General features: G+C 48.5%; 1 protein-coding gene across 7 annotated transcripts in view; it reads right to left on the bottom strand.

The window, feature by feature from the left end:
* Nucleotides 1-19,209, bottom strand: part of TOX2 (TOX high mobility group box family member 2) — a 150,657-nt gene that overhangs the window by 52,821 nt on the left and 78,627 nt on the right. For all 7 annotated transcript variants that reach the window (XM_055813953.1, XM_027783131.2, XM_055813957.1 and 4 more), the window contains exon 3: nt 9,098-9,343. In XM_055813953.1, coding sequence (XP_055669928.1) covers nt 9,098-9,343 — 246 coding nt within the window. The remainder of the gene's footprint in view (nt 1-9,097; nt 9,344-19,209) is intronic.

Below are 19,209 nucleotides of genomic sequence, written 5' to 3'. Positions count from 1 at the left end.
TATTTTCCACTATATTTTTAATTTATATCATGTTTTATTTATACTACTGTCTTTTATGAAACCCCAAATTTCAAAACTGACATAAGCATTACACACATAAAGTAGACTTCTTATTATCAACATGGCATAGGAGACAAAAAATGACAGGAATAAATCTTAGGTTTTATGCTGGTGAGACATTCTGCAAAGTAAGTGACATTTCTCAGCAATACAAATTGTACATTAAAAGATAATTTTCAGAACATGATACCAGCTATGGAGTGCAGCCCCATTACGCAAAGTAATACTGGAGCCGTGCTTTAGCAAATGCTGTTTTTATGTTGTACTAGTTTGGCATTGAGATTGCATCAGGTCTTGTGAGTAGACTTTGGAGTGATTAAGTTTACTGTGCACAAAACCCATTTATTTGGCAAACCGTCAACACGGTGTAATTGATATTTTAATTACACTACTAATACATACATGCTGTTCACAACGAGCCTCCTCATTGGCATTACATAAACCATGTATTTATAGTGTTGATTACTGTTCCAAAGAAGTTTGCTTAAATGCAGACTTAAATGCAATTGGTAGTATTTTAAATTGCTACAAAAGCAAACCAAATTGTTTCGCAAATGCTTAATGGCAGCAACGCGCAGCACAGTGCAAACAAGAGGGACCGTCTCACTTGACATATGTTCTGGGGATAACGCGTGCACCCTCCCCACCATTATGGCACGGTTATTTTATTGCTGATAAGGCGACTCTAACTAGTGCGACTACCCTGGAGGCACCAGCTTATCAGAAAGATAGTGACCAGCTCAAGGAGAGGAAAGATTAGGAGGACGGATTTCTATGGAATAGTTAAAAGGTGCAACACAACCGGACGACCATGTGGCACAGAGATGCTGCTTAACGGAACCCCCACCACCTTGGGATGGGACCTGCTGTCTTTCTGGCCAAGCGATGAGTAGGGGGAGATAAGGAGCCAGTTTGCAGCACAAAACCAAAAGAGACACAGACAAGAGAGACACTTCTACAGCCAGGCATGGGATGGTGCCGTAGCTATGAGCACGTTTTAGCGCTTTCCTACATCCTCCTGTTATGGGGCAGAAAGAAAAGGGTGGACGCGAGCATGTAGCAGTGGCTGCAGCAAGGAGGAGGATGGAAGGGGAAGAAGAAATCTAGACTGTGGTGTGATGAACAGGGCACGCGGCATGAGAGCACTGTGTTTTACAGGCAGCAGATCGCCTGTGCACCTCTGGCAATTGCTTTGCACCTCTATATTATTTTTCTGCCACCTCTGTAGGTAGTAAGCTCTCCAAAGTAGGGGTATCTCCTCCCTGTAGGTTTTGCACCATGTCAAGCAGGTGTGGCTCTTGCCCAGATATATATAATATACATGACATCACAATTGTAACAGTGTGCAACCATAATAATAATGATAATAACAACAATAATAGCAATGCAATAATATAGAGTAACAACAACAATAATAATGACTATAGTCATGCAATAATATAGAGCAAAAGTAACTTATAGGTGGATATCACAGAAAATCTCCCAAGGGTGAGACCTCCTAAAGGATGCAGTAATCCCACGTGACTCATCCTTTGAGAGGTCCCAGGTGGGATTTGTCACATTGAGGCAGGATCCCCTCAGGCAAGAACCCGGCACCAGCTGGCAGAAGCCTGCAAAGCTTGGGAAGACCTTTGCTATGTCCCAGGAAAGACCAAGCGCTTTGTGTGTATCGCAGGTCTCGGAGCCCATGTCCGTAGAGATATGCCAAAGGGAAACTGGGCCTGAGAGGTGCTGATCACCAGCCAGATCCTTCCACAAAGTTTGAAGGCTGCAATCAAGCCTCTTTTCTCAGAGGATCTGGGCTGCTAGGAGGAGACTGTTTGCAAAGGGAAACCCCACTTTAGAAAGCACCAAGGAGGAGATGCACAAAGACATGAACAGGAGCAGCGTCCCCCTTCCCAGGTTGGGTATCTACCTGCCTTTTGGAAAGGCACTTCTCAACAACCTGTCGGCCATTGCCCTATGAGTGCAACAAGCTCCGGCATCAGCAGCGCGGCTCCCCATCTCCTCACCTCCTCCCTGCACAGCACCGGCCCGCCACAGGCAGGGGGAATGCTGGAGGGGACGTCCCAGCACGACACAAAACCAGGGTTTTACACCACTGGAAAAAGCAACTTGGGTTATTGCAAAGCAAATTACTTTTTTAATTCATTTGTTAATTAGCCATAGAGGATGGACAGTGGGAAAGGGGAGCTGGGACTGCCTCTGCCCCTGGAGAGGCTGCTCTGGATGAAGGCTGGGGTGTCACCTCGCTGGGGGTCACCTGAGACCTGGCAGCATCCCCTCGTGCCCAGCTGAGCTGCTGAGGAGCAGTTCTGCAGGACAGCAGCTCTGAGGGGTTTTTGGGAAAAAAGGCAGGTTTCCATGCAAGATCCCCACCCTGGCAGGTGAGTCACCCCATCCCAGACCCGGCAGGTCGAGGTGACACCTTGTCCTCCTTTCCCTCGTTTGGTGAGTAAATCTTGCATTACCAAGCAAAATCCACATCTGCTTTGCTTCTCAGCTATCACAAGAGCTCACTCGTGTGAAAAGTGTATCGTGACACCTGACTTTCTCGTATCTCAGAACTGGGATACCCATGGGTGAACTCAAGGACCGACCACACAAGCGTACCAGTAGGAGCTCGGTCCCTCAGGTTCCTTCTTCCAATGCACAGCCCCTGTAAGCTCTGCTGCTGCTTGAGCACTGGCCAAGCGGGGACCCGAGTGTGACTCCCAGCACCTCAGTTCTCTCCCAGCGACGCCTGGCAGGGACCGCTCAGACACATCAGCATCAGCTCTGTGAGCAGAGAGGCTGCTGCTCTGCAGGGAGCTTGTACCGGTGCTCAGGATGACCGGGAAGCTCCGGGAGAACCTCTCCCACAGAAGAGGACCCATATTCCCATGGGCACCCACATGCCTGCAGGCACCAGCTCTGCACCTGCATCACCAGCCTCAGCAGTCGCTTTGAGAGCACGGGCAGGAGCAGCAGCATCCCCGCTCTCCCCAAACATGACAGTGAAAACTTCAGAAAGTAACTATCCATACGTGCCCCTTCCTCCCAGAGAGCATGTTTTTAAACACATACAAGAACAATTTTCTCTTTGATTGGGAATCTTGTCTCCCAGGTTCCAACCTGGAGTGAAATCTTATGACGAAGCGATAAAGCTCGGGGGGAGGCAGGGAGGGAAGGGGGCTTTCAAATGAAAATGCCAACAGATACTTAAAGCCAGAAGCATGTGTGGGTGTTGCTAAATTAAGCTCGCAAGTAGGTGGGGCAAATGCCTTAAACGAGTTTGTGAAGGTAAAATAACGTTCATTAAAAATAGAAAAACAACTGAAAAAATATCCTTTGTATTCAACTTCACACTCGTACATCATAATGTTCCAGTAAAAGCCCATTTTCCCTTGAGATAATAAAAGAATTGAATTTTTCCTTATCGGTCATCTATTTTTCTAGCTAAAGCTATTACTCCCTCTCTGCGGTTGCTAGGCAACAAGAAATATTAATAGCAGCTTTTATTAGCTTAGCTTTAGCAGTGGAGTACCAGAATGAGAAAATGGAAAACATAAATGTGTTACATAAATCTTTCAACCTTTCAGGGTTTGTGTTAGTCTCTGTTTTCATAATGATTTATTGAAGTGATGGTTCATTTATGAGAAAAAGGAGTGTGAAATAAGAAAACGGAACATTACCCTGAAGGACTGTTTGAAAATAAATAATTATAGGAGGTGAAGAAAAGCTGTTTAAAACCATTTTTCTGAGTTTTATAAAATTTAAAAAGACATATTTCTTTCATTTATTGCCTCTGAGAAAAACACTAGCAGGGAATTGCAAACAGGGCTCTGTTTAATACAAAGAACCCTTCATGTATGGTTGTATTATTACTATTTTCCACTGAGGGCTCATGTTCAGGAGTTTAGTTTTTAAATACTGAACCATTAATAAGCAGAAAGCCAAATTAGTCAAAATCTAAAGCACGCAACACAAAATTGCCAGAGCAATCTTATCCAGGGCTGGAACACAGGGGACCCTGCTGAGCTGCTGCTGCTGGTGACACACAGCAGCCTGTGGTCCGACGGAGCTGGCTGAGCTGTGCCCGGCCGTGGCTCCTGCCTGCTTGCTTGTTCATTTATTTATTTGTTAAGGCTCTTCCAAGGACCATGAACTTGCTCTGAAGGGCGCTGCTGCACGGACATTGCATTGGGATATAGATTATCCCAAGTAACTTCTTTTAACAGGCAGTGCTTCAGGATGATTGGAATATTGACGTATCGGAAATATTTACCAACAACACACAAGCTGCGTTGCCTACCGGGATCACGTCCCCCCACAGCCAGGCATGTGAGCCCCAGCTCTGGGAAAGGGCTACCTTTCCGTTCCACCTCCCACGCGGGAAGCAGGTGGGATGCTGCTGAGCTGTTTGCTCTCTGTTCCACAGCAAAGCATCGGGAAACAGCTATTCAGGCTGCAAAGTCAACCAACTGACTTTCCAGGAATTTCAGGGTTGTTCTCATCCTTGCTGCCACAGCTCACCCCCATTTACCCATTACCCTCTATGTGAACGGCTTCCACAAGTAACTTGGAATTTGGTATTTGTACACCATGAATGTGCTTTTTTCCACTGAAGGGTTTTAACATTTTTCAGATCATCTGCTTCCACCCAACAAACTGAAACGAAGAATTTCCAGGCTGCGACCACAGCCTTTTTTCACTTGCACCAGCTTGCTGCGAGAAGAAACAAGTTACCGCACTGGGCTCAAGGAAATGTTAGTGCCTCTAAAACAGTCACAAAGGTCTCTCACCGTCAGAAGCACCAGGAAGATGCAGACACCGAGATAGTTGCCAGCCTTTCCAATCAAACTCGATATACCTGCTATAAAACCAATGTTTGCTCGTAACAGCTGCCACACATCCGAACTGATGCTTCCCCCACGGAACAGGTGCAGCTCTGCCCTGATTTCACCCGGGCACGGCGGAGCAGGAGTGGAGCGGGGCGGCTGCAGCCCCACAGCACTCGCCATGGGAGAACAGGCTGGTTTTTCAGCGTGCCCCAGCGTGGCGACGTCCTTTGGCCAGGCTGGGAGCAGCACATGGTGTCGGGGCTCCCGGCAGTGCTGGTGGGCTCGGGGCAGTGCTGTCCCCCCGGCCAGGGGCTCCCAGCTCCCACCACCCCAGCACCAGGCTCTGTCCTACCCAATAAGCAGAGATACCCCCAGCCTACTCAGCTCCTATCTAATATTTATGGAAATATGTTTGCACTGCATAGAAATTCTTGGGCTCTGACCTTGATCGCCCTTTGTCTCTGTCAAATACGTTCTGCCAAATCCCTTCTGAGATCTCATTTATTCACAGCAGCTCCTTAACCCAGTGGGCACCCCACCTCGCCAGCAATTGCTGCCCCGATTCCCAACGTCTCCCTGCCCCCTCCCCTGTTTTCCCCCACATCCCCGCAGCCCCCTGGTCCCAGCCCTGGTGCGGTCCCAGCCCAGCAGGTCTCCCTGCGGATCCCCAGAGGGTTCAGCAGCTACTTATCCACGCTGTAACACTGCTGGGATGTTCACAGTGAGCAAAGTCATACTCTTTCCAAGGAAAACATCCTTTTTCTTCTCTGATTAATTTCTCTTAAACATTCTCATTTCTCAATGACAATCACATCTCTCTCATTTTCTTTCCCTCTTGCCATTCCTCCTCTTTCCCTCCTCTTTTCCCATAGCAAAAGAGAGGACAGTAGAAAAACAATATCCGCTGTATTAAGAATTTCCTGTTTGTTTCTTGCCACCAACACAAAAAATATCATACCTTCCCCAAACGAGCCAGTCCTGCCTCCATCCCAGCCTCCCTGCTCCCCCTAACATCACCTCCTCTGCCATCTCTTTGTCTACTCTTGCCCATCCATCCCTGCTCCTCTCCCCATCAGGTTCCTGCATCCTACCTTCAGTGTCTGAAAACTCCCTAACTTCTAAAAACTGGTGGTGGTAAAACAAAAAAAGGAGATAAAGTGACAGAAACAGCAGTGAAGAACTGTGTTACATAAATGTAGACTGGTCCATGGGGCAGAGTGAAGTGTGCGGAGGTTGGTGGCGTGGAGGATGCTCTGGCTGTTGCTGCTGAAGGTATAAGGAAAGGCAGAGGTGATGGTGGCCTTGGTTCTTCCCCAGCAGGGTACAGCTGCTTTGCTAGAACAAGGGGCTCCAGCTCCTGACACCCCATGGACGGGCTGGAGCCAGGTACAGGGTCTAGCTTGCACCAAAATCCACCTTCCCTCTCCAGCTCTCACCCTGCCATGGGAATTTCTGCGCTGATTTAAACTCACTTTGACTTGATATTCATCTGCACAATGGGAGCAGCAGCCTCCTCCCTTGCAGAGGCACTGGGAGGCTTAATTCAATCTAAGGATGATGTTGGGACATCCCAGGACAAGAGACAGGCCAAAGGGGACAGCAACCCGCACCTGTATTTTCCTTATTCACTTCTGAACTGCAGAGGAAAATACGAATGAATCCCCAGTGCTACTCCTAGCTCACGTCTTTTCAGCAGCTCAAGATTTTGTCACGATGATGCCTTAAAAAAATGCCAAGTCTTAAAAAAAGACTTTTTTAGGGAAAAGTCTGACCAATGTCTAAACACTTTACCTTGAATTGCTTGTCATTTGTCACTGTATTCAAACCAAGAGACACGGCAGCCAACGCAGGAAATAGCTGCCTATGCAAAACCGGGTCCGAACTACAGCGAAGAGCAGCAGCAAGGAGCCAGGCTCCCGGCTCCAGCATTTGCATGAGCGATGTCGGTCCTGGAACAAAGACAAAACCGCCACACGCCTCCGCGGCGCTCAGGCGAGGCTCGCTCCCAGACTGGCTTCCCGTCACTACCCGTGCGGCGATACGGCCTCTCTGTTTGGAAGCGTTAGCAAACAAGCCCCTTTGCTGATCTGGAGGCTCCTTGCTGCAGACTCCCACCCGAAGGTGGCTGGGTGCAGGGGTGCAGCGATGCCTGGAGCAGGCTGGCATCACGGGGCCAGCGCCGAGTGGGCTGCAGCGTGCTGGGCACGAGGTATTAACCATCCGAGTTTAAAAATCTGCTCTGACTCCGGGATTTTATTGTGTTACCTGCATGCGCTGCTCCCATTACCACCAACGGGAGTTCCTATGGGATGAATGAGGCTGTCATGGGCTGGAGGTGGAGTAAGGGGAGACTCAATTTGGGTATCCAGAAAAAAAAAAAGGGGGTGGGGAGGGGCTAGAAGGTGTTACCTTTCAGTGGGAGAAGTCTGATGGCATGGAAAAAAGGCTTTAACGGGGGGTAAGGCAGGATACAATTTGGAGCTAAAATTGCAAGGCGGTTCGCTCCCTGATCTGCTTCCTCTGCTGCTGGGACCTCTGAAGATGTATTACAGCTCCACGGGTTTCCGCTGGAAACGAAACAGTTTCAATCCGCTATCGGCTGGAAAATTCAGGGTTCACTGGATTTTTTATTTTTGTGGTAAGGGGCAAACAAATCTTAATCTCTCTATTCTACGTTTACAGCCCACTAAGCCCCCTTCTTATCTTCTCTGGCTCAGTCCTGATTTATTGTCACCATGCTGCATTTGTAAAACAGTACCATGAAGTAAGAAAGAGAACATTTCCCAAGGACTACTCCAAAATAAATTATTTCAGACGTACAGAAGCTGCTTAATAAATCCCACTATTCTTGTTTCTTTAGGTATTTTAGAAAGTGATTTATAAGTGCAATATCACCTCTCAAAGATGAGACAATCAACACAGGATAAAATTACCGTGTTATGAAAATAGGGGTCAGGCAAAGGGGCTGTGCTTTGAATTAAGCCAAGGGAAAATATTTCATCTGAAATTAACTCTTTTTGTCACCGAAATGAATGTTTTAATCACCTAAGAACCTAAAAGCTAACACAGAGGCCTAAGTAATATTTAATTCCACAGAAATATGCCTGTGTTCAATATTGATGGGCAGAACATGATATTTTTCTTAAACACACTAACAATTAAACTTGGAGACGCATGAAGACTTTAGAAAGCCTTGGGATTTTCCTAGACTAAGAGATAATATCCCATTCAAATATTTAAATATCACTACCTTTCATACCGTTATCTATTCAAGCAATCAACACCAAATGTTCTCCAGCTAGCGGAGTGCAGACTCGCAGGCATGCTATTTAAGTAAAATTAACTCTGTTTGATATTGATGCCATCCAACAGTACCCATGAAAATCAATGATCTTTGAGAGAAACAATGCAGAAAACTAACCATAGGGCTAAATCTGCTAAAGAGGAAAACATTATTAAACAACAACAGTATTAATTCAATACCACTGTCAAAATCAAGTCGCAACCTTTCCTCGGTGCTGCTGATACAGAAGCATCGTAAGGTCTAATTGGCCCTGAGGTTTCTTCCCAGAGCTGCACTTTACTTCATTATCCCTGCCTTATTTATTCTTACAGAAGAGTCATTTGAAACTTCACAAGGTATCTCCTTGCCACGGCGTGAGCCAAGAGGCAATTTGAGTGTGCAAGTGCAAGGAGGGATCTTGTTCCCCTCAAAATCAACAGGACACGCTTTCCCTTCACGCTGATGCTCCTGCTGATGCCGCTGGGGCCACCCTGGCAGCAGGACACAGCAGTGATGGGCTGGGAGTTTTTCCCAGCAGGATAAAGGATGCAGGGCGTAGGGGTTATGAACCAGGGGCTTCAGCTGGTCACCTTCACGTGGGGGATGGAGCACGTGCACTTTGCTCAGTTCAGTGATGACGTTACGTACACGGAGGAAAGCAACTTTCCCCTCGACTCTTGAGTAGTTAATAAAGCTCAGGAAGACACCAAACTGGAAATACAGAATTGCCACCACGACCACAGCCATGTGGCATCTGCCACTGCACCCTGACCTTGGCAGGCAGCAGGGCAGTGAGGCTGGGCTGTCACCAGATCTTCCCGACCCCCAGCGCAAACAACTTGTTGCAACATCCTTTGACATTCAATTGACTCAGAACTCGAAATACAGAGCAGCTTGAATGAAAGGTAGTAAGGGGGAAAAAATCACTGACCGTGGGTAGCTGGCTGGAGAGAAGATGCCCATCCTGACTCAACATGTTGGAGACCATGATGGCCGGCAGGTCCATGTTCTGGTAGGGGTACGCTGGTATCAGGCTGTTTGGAGGGAGGCTGTGGCACAGGGAGTGATATCCAGTTTCGTGGTCCACCAAGTGCAGGAGGGAAGGGTCAGGGAGATTTGGAGGCGTTATGGGAGGGATCTCATAGTCTTCGTTGTTCTCATTCTGACCGTTATACGTCTAAAACATGAAAAAGACATTTTGCAATGTATCACTGCCTTGTTGCTTCAGCAAAGAAAAACAATTATTTGTGTAAGAAATACAAAAGCACATCCCAGGGAAAATGGTTTTGCTTTAATAAGACATCTCTAGTCCTGGACACCAGCAGGCTGTAACTAGATGGGAGCCAGGTAGTGAGTGTGGTAGCAACACACCATCTGTCAGGGACACCATGGGTCCTTGCACAACTTGGATCCGCCCTGGGCACCCCCAGTGCTCCCCTCTCCCACGCTGCATCCCACCAGTGCATCTCTAGTGCACCAAAGCCTCAGCAGAATCCTCCCTGCCTGGACCACAGCCAGGCAAGCTATGCTCGCGGAGCCCACAGCCGTGAAAGAGCACAGCCATTTCCCAACCTGCTGCAGCATTTTTAAGTCAAAAGTCTTTCTCTGGGCACCCAGCTTAGCTCTTATGGTATCTACAGTTTGTATTTTCAAGAGTTTTTATGAGAATTAGCTCCGCAGAAATAACTAGTATGTGGGAACAAAATTCCTGTTGATTCCTCACAAACTCCAGCACAGAAGCTGCAACCAGGGAGGGAGAGTTGGAAAGACAGCCATCGCTTTTTAAAAAATCCTTTAAAGAAAGCCTGCATGATCTACCACATATGGAGATTTGTCCTTCCTTATATCCTTATCCAAATTTCCTTCGGACAAGTGTTCCCTCACCTCCCTACCAACGGTCTCGTGAGGTGACCACAAACACAGAGGTGTTGTACTCCTCGTGCTTCCCATGTTTTCTGGTGGCTTGTTTACTTCTAAGTGTCCAATTTATATAGAGAAAGAATATGTTATTGCACCTGTGCTATCGTTTTCACTTCAGACAAAAGCATATTTGCTTCATAATGTAAGTGTGAATTTATCTAAAATTATTAATTATCAACACAGAACATAATGAGTCTCTGGCAGAGGAGGCTTATTCTAAACATCTACTGTTTCACATATTATTACAGCATATGAAATTCTGATTAGCCATAGTATTATACACATGGATTTTAAGCTAAATTTCCCCGATCACCTAGTTTCATGGTTGGATTTTGACTTAATACTTGATTTAAGAGCAAAACCCCAGATGTGTGCAAAACCAGTTAAGCACTGTAGGCTTTATTAATCCATTGCCCCAGAGCTCACATTTGGATTCATGCTCTTCATTGCCCCAGACTGCAGGTAGAAAACCCTTAATAAAATAAAATAAACCCCATATTTAAGTGGAATACAGAAGCCAGTGGGAGAGGCAACGGGGAGCAAGGAGGTATCTGGATAGTGAAAGGGCTTGCAGCAGGAGCACTGCCTGGGAGAGACGGGTGTCGGAGCAGGGGCTGTTGGAGCAGGGGGTCACTCCTGCCTCACCCCAAAGCCGGGGCTGGAAGCAGCCCATCCTCTGCTGAGCTGAACCCCTGCCTCTCACCCCGCCTCATCCTGCTGCAAAGGGAGACAGAGAGAAGAGCAGGCAGCGCACATCCCACCCCAGCCTTCACGTTCGCCTGAGATTCCCACCGGCTGGGGGTAAATAGGAGTGCGTGAGAAATACAAGACAGAGCCCGGGCTGAGGTAGCCCTGTACCAGCCGTTACTGTTCGGGGCAAACCCAAGCCCAGCTGCTTTTCCAGGCAGCCGCTGTCTAGCAGTGGCATTACACGGGGCAGGCAGGGGGCTGAGAGGATGTACACAACAGCAGACAGAGCGATCCCCTTTAAGACGTCGAGTAGTTAGGTTTCCATTTGGGCTACGCTTTTTGAGGTACACTGATTCTTTCCCAGTTATTTAAGAGGATTTCACTCCATGCTTTACAAAAAGGGATTTAAATAAATCATTGCACAGCAAACTTGTTCCTCCAACTGGTTTATTTTGGTATCAGGTATATAAGCAAGTGGCTTTACTGTACTTAACTAAATTATGTAAAACCCACTCAAAGTTTCCTAAAGCTCTCTTCAAAACTACAAGTTCCCTGTGTTGCTGCCAAGCAGCTCACCGAAGGCCTTTGAGGTGGTTTTGTGAGGAGCACGAAAGCCCAGCGCCCCGCACATTTCTGCCTCCTCTATTCAGCCCAGGGGAGGGAAAGAGAAAAAAAGACCTGTTTAAATCACAAAGCTTTCTGAACAGCTACAGTATTGTGCAGACATATCAAAATTACAATCAAAGCTGTACACAATCAAAATCAGATTAGACAATATCCAATCAACAGAATCAGACTTGGTGCCTGCCAGCTTTTACACCCTATCGCTACGAACAATTTTCCAAAGCAAGCCGTGTTTATTCTATATATGTTTTAAATAGATTGCTAGAAAGATAAGGAAGGGAGATGAGACAGATAGACACTCGCAAGGCGGGAAAGGGGGGTGATTTATTGTCACACACGGTGCCTACTGACATGTCTGAGGTGACGCCTCCGTCCCCACGAAGGGTGGTCTCACGCCGCGTGCACAAAAGCTGTCATCTCAACCCCTTTGCCAGTAACACCCAACACTCCTTTCTACCACCATGTGGGCTACGCTGCAGATTATATTTCCTATTCTTATGTTAATTTGAATTAAATTAAACAGCCAATTATATGTTATAAGGATACATTACAAATTAGATTAGTGAGCTGGTTTGAACCCATTCATCCCGCCAGGACTCCAAACGCAATTGCACAGAAGCTCGCTCTGCTAAAAGGCTGCCCATTACAGTACACAAAAAAGCACAGAAGATCTAGGATTTTCCACTGTCAAACAGATGACAGTTGTTGTGATTACACATTATTCCTCTTCAAATTAAACCACTGAAATCAGCTGAAACAACAAGCCTCTTCTTGCAAAGCCACTCTCGGCTCGTGCTGCAGGGCAGATGGGTGCTGCCTGGAGTGGCAAAGCTCTGCTTCTGCCTGCAGCCGGATGGAGCAGCAGGATGGAGCCAAGCACCCCCAGAGAGGGGACTGTGCCTCTTCTCTGACTCCCTCCTTGCCCTCAGACCCCCGTGTATCTCTCTGTGCTCCAGTTACAGGGGCTGTGCTGCAAGACCAGGCACCAGGCATGGACCAAACTGCCCTGAGCACAGCACCGGGGCTATGCCCCATGCTCGCACAGCAGTGCCACACGATGGCATTGCAGAAGGGACAACTAACAGCAGCAAAATCGTATTTAAAAACAATTTTTCCTTCTTGAAATCCAAGTTTGAACAGGGGTCTCTGGACTGTCTCCGTCCACCAGCAGATTCAGAGTCAGATGACAGAGGGTGGAGGGGAGGTGCTGCGGGGACATGAAGGAATGCATCCATCTTGCTCTGCTCATGCCACACAGCTTCCCCGCCACCCTTTCATCATGCCTTGCTGGGCCACAGCTCCCAAGATCTGCGCCCTCAGCATGGGGAAACACGGAAGGGTCTGTAATGGGGAGAAAGGCTCTGGTTCCCAGCAAGGTGACAGTTGGGCCACATCCAGGCCCAAGAGGAGTCACAACAGGTGACCACATTACCGGCTGCTCCCTCCTAGCTCACGAGCACAGGGCTGGGGACATGCTACTTGCATTCACTTGAGAGGAAAGTCAGGACTGCTGATGCCCTTGCAAGAGCATGGGGGGACTTGCACAGCAAGGTCCCTTTGCCAGAGCTGCAGTGGCCCCGACAAGCACAACCCAAAAGCACCAGCAGGTCTTGGAGACGCCCCAGCATGAAACACTGCTCCCTGCCATGGGAACGATGTGCCGAGATCTCCCAGGCTTCCCGTACTACTCCCTTATGCTCTTCAAGAGAGGGAGACAGAGATGGATAAGAGGCACCCAAAACGCCCAGGAGCTGCGGGTGACCCACATGAGGATAGCGGAGAAGGACACAACAGCTTGTGCAGCAGGAGGAGGCTGAGAGGGTGGACAGGGAAGCAGTGGGGCTGGAAAAGGGTTAAGGAGGAGGCAGGAGCAAGTCCCTGGGGAAAGGATGAGGGAGAACCTCGAGTGACACTGCAGAGACCTGCAGGATGGTCCTGGCCAACCAGGGGGAGCAGGGCTATTTGAGGGCGAGGAGGGAGGACACACAAGTCCCTGCCTCTTGTATGCATGCTTAAGCAACAGCACTGTGCACACTGAGTAAAGCTGTACCAGCCGTGGCCCAAGTGGTTCTGCAGTGCATGTTTGTGGGTGCAGAAGCAGGAGCTGCAGTTAAAGGGTGCCCCCATATGCACATGGAGCTAAATCAAGACAGCGGGTGGAGAACAAGAGCTTTACAGGGGAATGAGCTGGTCCCTCTGCGGGTCTCCCAGCAGCCCAGGCATGGGAAACCCGAGTCACAACAGCAAAACTGGATCTTCTTTTATATGGCTGCATAAGCACCTGAATTACAAGCTTATCAAATTGTGGACATCTTCTCTACATGCTCTTAGGCTGCATCTGAAAGATACTGCGGTTCAAGGAGAGAAGCAAGGAGCTCTCACTCCAGACTGTCAGCATCCAGCAATGAGCAAGCAATGGTGCTGAGCATGTTCACAGCAAGCATCCCCCACCGCTGTAACACAGTGCAAATGCCCGCAACAAAGGAACAGGCTGCTGCTGCTGCTCCAGGGTGGGAGAGAAACAATCCCACTTTTTTTCTCCTCTTATCAGCTGGCTGCACCAGGCAGCGCTGGGGGAAGGTCAGGCAAACGGCGCTGGAGCCAGAGCTGCCTTACAGCCATGCAGGCTGGCCGTGCGCTGGCTCAGGGGGCTGCCCTGGGAGCAGGCAGCAGAGCAGGGAGTGAGAGCTTCAGCCACGAAGCCTTCTTGTCTGCTTTGAGAGAGCCAGGCCACACCACCCAGGATTTTACAACACCCCTGGATGTGTTTGCGCCTGATCCCCAGCGCACCTGAGACTGATGGGGCGTGCAGGGATGGGAATGGAGATGCCCATTCCCAGCTCTCGGATCTATCCAAGGCATTGGGCCAGATTTCCATTTCTCCTAGCTGATGTAAGCTGAGCCCAGACATTTCTCTGCCTTGCACACAGAGCCCAGCCCAGGAGGAGGCTCTTGGGTGGGAGGTGGCTCTGAGCACGGGTCTGTCAATGGCAAATGGCTCATCTCTGCTGCAGACATGGAGCACATCTGTGGGTTATCAACATGCCCTGGGTGTCCCACACCTCTGCACTGTGGGGTGGCCTGATGGGCATGGTGACCCTTCACACCCTCTGCCATCGGACTCAAAACCACACTCAATGTTGCTGCTGCTTTACCTTTTGCTTCTCTGCTGTACCTCCTCTTGAACCACAAACAAAGTCAGGCCCTGGCAAGGTCCCACCAGCCAGCCAGTAACACCCCCCCCACACCTAACCATGGGCCTGAGCCCAGGGGAGCATCCCCACAACCACAGCCAAGAGGCTGTTTTGGATGCACCCACCCACCACTGCATGGTGGCTGGGTGGCTTCACATGTCCACCTAACCTGAGACTCAGGGACATCCAGACATGGCAATGCAGTGCCGCTCGAGGGACCAGCTGTGGTTCAGCCAAAGCCATAACCACAGCCATGTTTTAAAAGACACTATGAATTTGCCTGCAGGTGATTCAGGAGGGAGCTACAAGTGTTGAGCATGTCTACAAATTAAGCCTTTAGTTTTCTCCTACCTTTCCCCTCATGGAAGGGGGGGAAAACACAATCCTTCTTTACAAAACACTCCACACCCAGCCGGCACCGTCTCTCCACTGTGTGTTGGTATTGATCATAGAAGATGTGACTTGACCAAGGACCTGGGAAACCATTCTCCTTGGCAGCAAGGCAAACGTTCAGCGACCCCAATTCTCCACTGAGTCATGTTCAGTGTGATTATCCACAAGGATCCAGGAGTTGCAGCCAAGCATTGATTCAGAGAAATATTATTCACAGGGAGAAGGATAGAGATTTGCAGTATTATTGCAGGTAAATATTTGCCCTGTCAAATAACATTCAACAGTAAATATGAGCCTAAGAGAGAACATTTATTCTTGGTAAGGTACAAGGAAATACGTAGGCTGGCGTGATCCATCCCACCCTAATCGTCCAGATGACACAATCCACCATGGACTCTGTACCATCCCTCATCTACTAACAAGGTTTTCCCTGCAGCTAACACAAGAGCTTACTGCCGTAGGAATGCGACCCTCTAAGATACTTCAGAGATTAGATGGGTCTAACCAGACCAAATCCAACCTGGCAAGTCTGCAAAGTGAAGAAAACATTCCTACTTGGTACGACCAAGGGCTGCACCTTGAGCTCCTGGTGCGCATAAGGAGAAGGGAGGACACAGAGGCGATGGGGTGTCCACACCGTCCCACGAACAGCAATAGCAATCCCCACGCCACCCCCCGCAACCTGAGCCCAGCTGGACACAGGGACGGCAGCAGGACCTGGGTCCTGAGGGCTGTGTCCCCAGGGAGAGCACTCCTCTCCCACCGGCACCGCAAGCTCTACCAGCACGGCTTGGGGAAGGGGCTGCAAAAACCAGCCAGGTGCCGTGTGGGGTATATCGATTGTACGGAAGCTGGACACTGCCTTGTCCTACAGGGACTTTCCTTATTTCTCTTACACATATACAAAAGGATGTGCCAGCATTCACACAAGCTGCAGGGAACCCCAGGCTGAGAGAAGATCCACGAAAAAGTGAAAATCCAAGCTTATTGAAGGCAAGCTACCCCGTATTTCCTTAAAAGCCCCCAAACTGCTGTCCCACCACACACGTTACCCAGCACAGGCACGACCACATTTGCAAGAAGGGGATTTTGATACGTGTCTCTGGCACATGACCCACAGAGGTATTTTGTTTGTTGCAAAGCGCTGAAGCCACAGGGACAGAAACGTTACTTCAGGTGGCAGGAGAAGGTGGAGGTCACCTGGATGCTGCAAACTCCAGAGAAATGCTCTGGGGCCAGCAAGGGGTGACCCAGGGGGCTGCAGGCAGGGCTGCAGACCCCTTCAGCACCACCTCTCCTGGGGGCGGGGGGTGCCGGAGGGCTGTGCTTGCACCTGTGATTCCCAAGGCCCTGTGCCAAGAAGTGAAGTAGCGCTGATTTTCCGCGTCAGCAGCTCTGGGTCTTAGGAATGGAAATTGATTTGCCTCATCTTCACACAGAGAGATCCAGCGTGTGAATAGCAGGGCCAATGAATTACTTGGGTAGAGTTGGATAAATACTGTAAAGAAGTATTTATTAACAGTCAGTCACATACAATCTACAAATTGTCTTTGAAGTGTTCCCAGTCCCTTCTACATTAATTTTCACATGCTCAGGTCTTTGACTATGGGAATGTGGTTGAAAAGGGGAAAAGGAGTTCTTGCATGAACATAGATGTGCATTGGAAGCGTCTGCACAATGTTCAGTAACAGGCAGCCACACCGGGGAGGCTGGGAGCACAGCAGAGCAGCCAGCGACGGGCAGAAAATACCTGCCTGCCTCTGTGCTACTGCTCCATACCTGTAGTAGTGGGGTTTTAAATCCTGAACAAGCGTTGGTTGCCCTAGAGAGCAAGCACACACCTCCATGCTCCCCGCTGCTCCCTGTCTCCCCCCACGGTGCGGGCACTGCTCTGGGGCAGGCTCCGCGCTGCGACAACCTGCGGCAGAAAGCCAGCCGCCCGCCAACAGCAGCGCTACGGGGTGGCTTCGCCTCTGGACAGAGCGGCACGTTTACCTTCTAACTTGACATGAGTTGACATTGTCCCACCTCCTACAGACACAAACCCCATGCAGCCACAGAGCCATGGGTTTTCCAAAAGCTGAGCCTGTCAGATGGCTTCAGTCAGATTCAACAGTGCAAAAAAAGTCTCTTTTCGCAAGTTTCATAAAACCACATGCGCACGGAAGGGCAACACCGAGGTCCTGAACATTCTTGTTCGCCTAATGGTCACTGATCTCCGTGGCTAGCCGCTACAGCAGCGAAGGGATGGCTGTGATGCGGTGCCATGGTGCTCAGCAGGATGGGGACTGTGAGAGGAACCAACCAGCAATATCCAGAGGGAACAGAAGATCTCAGTTCACTCAGAAAGATAAAGTTTTGGGAGGCATGCACCCAATTCTGCTACTCACCAGAGAAGTTTTATTTTTGTTATTTTACATCTACCAAAGCCAGAAACAACATTCTTTGGAGTCTCTGGCCTCAACCTGTCCACTGGTACCTTGTTTATGTGGGTGGGAAATGAAGAACAGGCTACCAGATATTATTAATCATCTGTCGGAGGGACAATCCCCGAGATTCAGCCTGGGTGAGGATGTGCTCGTGGCTCTGGCTCAGCAGCGATGTACCCGTGCCCTCAGGTACAGCCCAGCAGGGCTTCCTGGCAGTGATGATGTGAAACACACGCGTGCGATTCTCCTGCATCCCCACCGATGTAAATAAAAGCTTATTTTATGTTTTTGTATTGTCCAAGCTGTGGCTGACCTGCATCACCACTTCACCAAAAAAAGCTAAAAATAATGGAGCTCTATGAACAATTTATAGCAAAAGAAATCAGCCCTATTGTAGGCTTTTAAAAAGGCTCCCAACTCCCCCTCTCCCTCCACTTTTTTTTTTTTTTTTCTTAATCAGTATCTTATCCAGAACTGGAATCCTGTCAAGAATAGTGGATAGCAGAGAACTATAACTTCTTATTATGTGTATAGTGATTTTATGAATTCAGTGGGGAATGAAATGCAATTTTGTCAGACTTGTCTGTGTTCATAATGACCAAGTCAAATTAATCATCGTGGATAATACTCCTGTGTCAGCCATTCAAGAGATTTTTTAATAGAATTTTTCTGATTCATGTCTTGCAGTACATCAGATCTGTAGTAATGCAGGCACTTCTAAAAATCAGTGCAATTATGGCTTCTTGTTGGCCTGTCATTTTCCTGGAATAAAAATGTCTCTGCAAAAGTCATATACTGTACATAAACCAAAATGGAAAACAAAAATATAGTTACAATTAGGCTTGATTTTTTCTAAAGATTTAATACCTTTTTGAAGACATTATTTACAGGCAATATATAAAGCTACAGTGCATGATGCTGAAGATGGACTGGTTTATCACAACACATACCAATTTTGTCCTGGTTGTCATTCTTCCTTTGATTGCCCTATGAGTTAGTGGGTTTTGCAGGCATGGAAATTACTATCCCATAGAACAAACAGGGGATTGGTAATGGGCTTGCAGTCAAATTATTGTGTTTATTAAAAATGTATCCAGGAAAACCCACACAGATCCCAAAGGGCTTTTGTTCAGGAAAATCTCTGGTTCAAGAAAAGGTTACAGTTACCATAAAGGCAGATATACATGCATGGAAGCAGCAGTGCAGCATGCAATGGTATATAAAGGATTAGTAATGCTGCGTTTATAGACTTCTGAGGGAAGAGGGAGAGACAGACCTCTAATTCCCCAGTGACACAGGCAAAAATGAGTTTTGGATGTAGTTACCCCCAGGAATAGCGAGGAAAATAAATGTAATCCACCTCGGATACCTCAGCCTTTCCTCCTTTCACTGCAAGGCAGCAATTCCCTGTGGGAGAGCGCAGGGAAGGACCCTGACGGCACCGCAGCGCGTCCCGAAGGAGAGCTCCGCTCGGACCTGCTGGGACAGCTGTCCCTCCAGACCCAGCCTCTCGTGCCACCAGGTACGTCCTGGAGAGGAAAGCTCTCAGGGCCACTTGCAGGGGGGAATGGAGACCCACAACCACACACCGTCCTCCCAAGAACTCAAGCCCCGCTTACACAATCAGACCAGCAGTTTGTCAACATGCTGACTTCAGATCTGGTCAGTACTAGCCAGCATTTTGGGGGAGGCATAAAAATCTCTAATCAACAATTACAGAAGCTCCTCAGAGAACTGAAGAATTCATCCCTCCCTTTCAACTGCCTCCTCTGGTTTTATTGTCCTTCCCTCTC

Source organism: Falco peregrinus, chromosome 9 (genome assembly GCF_023634155.1).
Source record: "Falco peregrinus isolate bFalPer1 chromosome 9, bFalPer1.pri, whole genome shotgun sequence".
NCBI classification, from domain to species: Eukaryota; Metazoa; Chordata; class Aves; order Falconiformes; family Falconidae; genus Falco; species Falco peregrinus.
Note: the sequence above shows the minus strand (reverse complement) of the source record. Positions and strands in the feature narration are given on the sequence as shown.